We start from the raw sequence: 6,861 nt of genomic DNA on the forward strand, positions 1-6,861 counted from the left end.
TAATGAAATTAAATATTTATTTTAAAATACTACATTATATGTGTTAACATTATTGAATTTACTATTGCTGCTTTTAAATGAAACACTGTAGACAATATATTCTTTTCAAGTCCACCAGATACATTCACCAAGATTGAGAATATGCTGGGCCATAAGAACAAATCTCAATAAATTTTAAAAATTTGAGATCATACAGATTAAATCAATAACGATATGACATCTAGAAAAAAACAAATATTTGGAAATGAAACAAAATACTTCTAAATAGATGGGTAAAAGAATCAGAAGAGAAATTTAAAATACCTCAAACTGAATGATAATGAATATACAGCATATCCAAAATCATTAGCTGCAGCTAAAACATTGCTTAGTGGGAAATTTATAGCTCTGAATATATATATGAGATAAGAGGAAAGATCTAAAATCAATAACCTAAGGTTCTACCTGAAGAAGCCAGAAAAAGAAGAGCAAAAGAAAAGGCCGCTTGACACTTCCTGTTTTACTAGGATGGGGTGGTACACCTGTGAGGCCAGTCTGGAGCGGGAGGAAGATGGGCCATGTTTCGAGACTCCTCCGACTGTACTTGGGGTTAATTCCCTTTGAGTTAATTTTTCTTTCCCCACATCCTATTCATGGCAGCCATTGGCAAACTCTCTCCTACAAGACAGGAATAATTTCCATATTCCCTTCCCCTTCCAGCTCCATCTCCTATTAAGGAGGTTCAATAAGGGGAATTCCTGGAGTTTCACCACTCCTGCCTAGCTCATCCAGGGGACTCTCAACTTAAATCCTCCCTCTGATTGGGGAACACTTTGTCCACCCATATTCATTCATTCATTCATTCATTCATTCATGGAGATATGTACTGAATACCTACAATTAGAGATCATAAGTTAATAAAGCACAGGGATTTTAGGACACATCTCTAGCTGAGATCCAGCTCTGCGACTTACAAGCAACCCAGGCCAAGTCACTTGTTTGCTTTGAACCTCAGTTTTACCATCTGCAAAATAGGGCTAATACAACTACCTGCTTCCCAGAGCTGTCGTAATTGTTGAGTTGAATATTGCATGCCAAGGGTGTAGCCTGGAGCCTGGTCCACAGCAGGGGCTCCATCACTGGGAGCCATTACTCATCCCAGGCTTTGGGGAAGCTTCTGGGGAGATAGATACCAACCTAGCCCCAGCCCTGCAGGAGCTCACAGTGGTCCTCACTCCTGTCCTTGCAATACACACGGCCCACACTGCAGCAGGCTCACCCTGGATCCTCAGGCTCTCTTGATACTGGATGATGAAGTACTCTTGCTTCTGCTGCAGCTTCTTCAGTTCATTCTCCGTGTCCTGCGTGACCAGTCGCAGCTCCTCAAATGTCTGGTTGATCTGAAGGTGTTTCTGGGACATGGCGTCAACCAGAATCCCAGGAGGAGAGGTACCCTGGAGACAGATCGGGGCAGAGGGCAGGCAGGAGTGAGCTGGGCAGGGATGATGGGAGAACACCTCAGGCCTCAGGGACCACAAATACTATAGACCCCAAACTCCAAATCCGGAGTCAGAAGGAAGGGCAATTTGAGTCAGAAGGATAGTCATTTGACAGAACTGGGGTGGAGCAGGGAAAGAAGGAGGAGAAATGGGTGACCTGACAGACTCTGGCATCTTCATAAAGCATAGTAGAAACATATGTTGCAGTTCCGGCCTCCACCAAAGTATCCCAGACAGGGTCCATTTAAATTCTCTTTGAAGAATGTATTAAGTCCCAAGAGTCACCTAGATTTTCCTACTAAGGATAATGACCCCGCATTTCACATTCTTTCACTAATCCAATGCCACGGACTGTGCTAGATGCTGGGGACAGCGTAGGGAACAAGGCTAGGAGAATACACATCTTCTTTGTCCTCACTCACCTTCTTGTGACTGAGGGAACAGGGAAGAAGGTGAACCTGTCATGGGTGGTGTCCTGGAGACCCCAAAGTCAAGTTATAGGGGAAGTATGAACAAGGGCTTTGTAGGTTCAGACATTTAAGTAACCTGATCTGATCTATTCTTCAGCCAGGTCTTCAGGGCCTTTCCAATTAATCGTTCTCAGAATAAAATCCAGATTCCTTATGCCCTAGAAATAGTCTCTGGTGGGTTCTGTAAAGAACCCACCAATGACCTAGCTGATAGCCTCTGCCTATCTTCACACCCAGTTCCATTGCTGCCCAAGCACACTAGCTACTTTCTGTTCCTTGAACACACAGCATGTTCCTGCCTCGGGGCCTTTGCCCTTGTTCCATCACTTTAGAACAGTCTGGCACTAAGTCTTCCTGAGGCTGGCACTTCAACTGGCACCTTTTCAGAGTGGCCTTCTCTGAAGGGCCAATTTAAAATAGCACCACCCTTATCTGAGAGTGTCTAGTCCTTGTGTTTACTTCTTTCTTCTCTGCCTTCCTGTACTAGGATGTGATCCCCCTAAGTACTAGGACCTCATCTGCTTTGTGTACCACAAAATCCTCAAGGTATTCAAGAACACCTTGATGGCTGGGGGAAGGAATGATCCTCCCCATCCACTACCATGATAACACCTGTGTCATAGTCATGCATCTCTTAATTGGAGCCAAATTCACTTGTCTGTTTACAGATAGCTCTGTGACTGCATGAAGTCAATAGACACAAGGGTTGTCCCAGAAGACCCTCTGTGACCTGGCTTCTGCCTCCTCTCTGGCTTTACCTATCGAGGCTCCCATTGGCAGCTTTCTCCCAGCTGCATTACTTGTGAGTCTTTCAAATGTGATAAGAAGGCACATGTCTTCCTGCTCTCACGTATACAGTTGTTACTTTTGACTCAAAACTTCTCCCTCCTCCTCCCTCCTTTTTTCCCTACTGTAGTTCAGACCTCTCTTTCCTCAGGACACCCCGCCACCAGCCTGCCCCAACCTAAGAGGGGAACTTTTCCCACATATGCCCCCTTAGCACTCAGCTCACCTCTAGAGAAGCTATCGTCACCTGAATTCCTTTCAGGTGGGGACCAGGCCTTTATCTGTTTCTCCAGTCCTAGCCCTTACTGCAGGACCCCAATACATGTTTACTGAATCGACTGCCAAATTCCTGAAATCATTGTCCACAACAACAAATGAATAATAAATATGACCTGTGTTCCAGGCACTAGTCTGTGGTTTTTACGTGTAGGATGTCGTTTTGTGAAATTCATTTTGCTTTATTGCAGATAATGTAACATTTGTACCATTCTCCAAGCAGATGTTCAATGCCTTTACGATTTCAGAACTTGAGTGACGAGCCCCTGTTCTGTCTCTCTGGGCCTCACTGCTCTGCGCTTGCCTGTGTTAGCTCTTTTGACACACACCTCGGCTCCCTTTCTCTTCACAGAACCCATCAGAGATTATTTCTTATTTTGGTCCCAGCCTCATTGATTGAACGATAATTCTTTTCCCTGGTGATTTGTAAGGCGATCTCTGACACAGGTGGAGTTTCCAAGGCGTGTGTGTGTGTGTGTGTGTGTGTGTGTGTGTGTATGTGTATGTATATATGTGTTTAGGGCTTCCTCTTCTGTTTGTCTATCCCTGGCCCACACAGTATCTCATTTAATGCTCACAATCACTCTGCAAGGTTACCTATTACCAATTATAACTGAAGGAACAGAGGCTCAGAGAGGAAAAGTAACTTGCTCAAGTCACAGAGCTAGTAAGTGATAGAGCCAGGGACTGACTGAAGCCAGTTGGGGCAGGGGTCCCCATAATATATAACATAATATTGCCCCTCACATTTGCTCAGATCTCTTATCTGTTTTGTGCTCTCTCATGACAGTATTTAAAAAACACAGTTGTGTTTAGAGAGAAAGGCATGCAGGACTTCCCAACCCCTCTCCCCCCATGCTGGTGGGACACTCACATTGTTGGCTTCTCGGACCAGCCTCTGTTCATTGTACAGAATGTGCCGGATGCAGCGGACCAGCTCCATGGGACAGCGGTCATACGTGTTCTGAAAGAATCCAAGACCAGCTACCAGTGGCCACCCTCTGCATCCACCACGCCTGTCGCAGTGCATGTCCACCCCTTCCTCGCCTCCAGCTTCTGCCTCGGCTTTCCCCAGGAAGCCTCAAGAACTGTCACCAGACACCTCTATCTCTCCTTGACTTGATTCCCCCTCTCAGATCTCCACTTGATTTGCAGTGCATTAGAACCCCACGGCTTTGTAAACCACCTCCTTTGACTTTCATATCACAGAAACCCTACGACATAAGCAGAAACAATTATCCCCATTTCACAGATGAGAAAACTGATGCTCAGAGAGGTTAAGGGGCAAACAACTGAGTGAGCAGACTTGAGGGACCTAATGTCAAGGGCAAGGTACTTTCCATCATACTTCAGTCCTGGATTCCTATTCTGCTTTCCTCTTCCTCCCTAGGTTTCTCTTGTTTCCTCCCTCTTCCGGGATGGACTTTTTCTTTACCTGGAACTTTGATGCTTGTATTTAAGAAGGGCTGTCTAAGAAACACACGTGAATTACAATAAATGCTTGATTATGATTACCACCCACACCCCTTTCTTGCTTCCACTGAAACTTCCTCTCTCCCCTATAATCCTTCCCCCCACCTCCCATGTGAAGGAGAAGTTTTATCTCACCATCTAAACCCTAATTCAAGGCTCTTTTATCCAGCCTCTGCCCCCAGGCAACTCTGTTGTTCCTCTCCTCCCCCACTTCAGCGGCTCTCCCACCTTCAAAAAAGCCCTAAGGCAGATGTCTGGTTGCCTCATTCCCTCATTCCTAGGATCTGTCAGCCTTCCTTTCTCTAACAAAGGAATCTTGACTCAGTCTACTTCCATCCCTTCTTGATCTATCCAGAATGCTGTTTCACCCATCCCCCTTTTCTTGGAGACAAACACACCCCGCCCCTTGCTTCTTAATATGCTAAAGGATTTCGATGGGTCTGACTTAGAAAGAGGGGGTGGGGGAAGTTGAAGCACAGAAAAGTTGCCAATAAACCCAGGGTCACACAGTGAGTCAGTGGCCAGGCCAAGAAAAAACCCAGAGGTTCTGATGCTGGAAAGAGAAGGTGAACCCTGCTTGCCTGCAGATGACGCAGAGTTCACACCCACCTGGAGCTGCGTGGCATAGTGCCCCAGCTTGATCTTCAGTAAGAAGCCATCTTCCCCCACTTGGTGGTCCGCCTTCTTCTGCAGCTCCTGCACCAGGCCATCCAGGAGCTGGGTGGCCTGGGCCTGATCCTGGGGATTTTCCGGGTCAATGGCATCCCTTGGGGCAGGGCAGAGAAGCCTACTGTGGTGCCTCCTTGACAAGGAAGTCAGGCACCAAGAGGGACATGGAAATCCCAGGCTTGTGACTAAGGGCGCTCTAGAGCCCACAAGACGTGTCCCTGGCAGTTCCACAGGCATCAGAGTCTAGAGACATCCCCTCTCCCCTCCCAGGCTCCCATTTCCCTGTTCCTCTTTCCCAGGAACATGGCTCCTTCCCCACGCAGATAGACAGGACCAGAACCACACCAAACCACAAAGAGGAGACCTAAAGGTCAGGGGTCTGGGGGGTAGGGACCCGTGGAGGAAGGGGAGGCAGGGGCACCTACCAAGGCTGGCTCTCGATCCACTGCGCTAAGTAGTGTCGGACCTCAATGGGGAAGTGCTGCCCATATAGCACCTGCATCTGGCGCAGCGCATCTCCCTGCAGCTGCTGGGCCTGGATCCAGCCCGCCATGTCCGTTCACCTAGGGCGAGCAGAAGGCCGAGGAGGCGTCTCCTAAGCAGAGGCATAGGCTGGGCCTGCCCTTGGCCCTACCATGCCCACCCATCCCTGGACTGCGGTCAGGCCAGGCTCCTCCCCTGCCACAGACATGCTTTCCTGTGCGGGAAGGGAGACGGTGAGGAGGGGAAGGCCGCCCTGCCTCCGACAAGGAACCCGCTGAAGCTTGGGGAGGGGCTCTCGAAAGTCAGGTGCCCTCCTCCTCTTCCTCTCCCCTAGCCCCACCGGGGCTTCCCCAGAGAGGGGACAGCTAGAAACTGAAAGAGAAACTTGACGGCGGAGGCCCATGGCCCTCCAGGGAGGGCTGCAACATTCCCCCTACCCTGCCTGGGATTCTGAGTTCCAATTTCTGGGAAGGAGGGACAGTCCAGCTCAAAGTTAGGCCTCTGACAGCTCCCACTGGACGGCCGGGTCCCTGCGGGCACGTGGCTAGGGCTGTTAAAAGGGAGGGTTGGGGAGGCAGACGCTCCCTCTCTTTGCTGGCGCCCTGGCAGCGGTGCCCTCGGGTCTCCTACTGTCCAGCCCCACAGCGCCCCCTGCCCACTGCGGGCGAGGACGGCGCCCACCCGTGGCCCTCTCCCTCTGTCCGCGTCCCTCGCCCCTGGTCCGCGCTGCGCCGAAACTCGCTCTCGGTAGCGGAGACCGTTCCCTGCATCACTCCCGGCCGTCGAGCTTCGGGTCACCGGGCGCGGGGCCCGGACAGGAGTCGAGTGTCCCCTCTACTCCCCTCTCCGCGCGCGCCACCCGGGACGCGCTTCCTGGCCACCTACCTGGTGGCGCCTAGCCGTCCGGCGGCGGGGCCGGCTCTGCGCCCGCGGCTCTCACTCCAGGCCTGGGCTCCTGGCGGCAGCGGCGACGGCTGTTACTACAGGAAGGAGCAGAGAGCAGCGATTTCCTCCTCAAAGGTCAGCTGCCTCTGATAGACCATACACAGCGCGCGAGCTCTCGCCAACACCCCTCCCAGCCTCTGTCGCTCCCTCTCCGCCTCCGCCCTCGGTCGCTGGCTCCCCGGCGGGTGCGCAGCGGCGGCCGCGGTCCTTCACCTTTCTACCTGGGCTGCTCGTCATGGTTTCTGTACACTCATTCAAAATTCAGAAAAGTGAGTCTCATA

General features: G+C 50.5%; 1 protein-coding gene across 1 annotated transcript in view; it reads right to left on the reverse strand.

Moving 5' to 3' along the window:
• LOC102884638 (signal transducer and activator of transcription 5A) overlaps window positions 1–6,674 on the reverse strand; it is a 19,297-nt gene extending 12,623 nt beyond the window's left edge. The window contains exons 1-5 of the mRNA XM_006924605.3: window positions 6,521–6,674; window positions 5,578–5,715; window positions 5,093–5,249; window positions 3,885–3,974; window positions 1,259–1,433 (exon numbers count right to left, since the gene is read on the reverse strand). Coding sequence (XP_006924667.1) covers window positions 1,259–1,433; window positions 3,885–3,974; window positions 5,093–5,249; window positions 5,578–5,705 — 550 coding nt within the window. The 5' untranslated portion in view covers window positions 5,706–5,715; window positions 6,521–6,674. The remainder of the gene's footprint in view (window positions 1–1,258; window positions 1,434–3,884; window positions 3,975–5,092; window positions 5,250–5,577; window positions 5,716–6,520) is intronic.
• Between the last annotated feature and the right edge of the window lie 187 nt (window positions 6,675–6,861).

Source organism: Pteropus alecto, unplaced genomic scaffold (assembly GCF_000325575.1).
Source record: "Pteropus alecto unplaced genomic scaffold, ASM32557v1 scaffold98, whole genome shotgun sequence".
NCBI classification, from domain to species: Eukaryota; Metazoa; Chordata; class Mammalia; order Chiroptera; family Pteropodidae; genus Pteropus; species Pteropus alecto.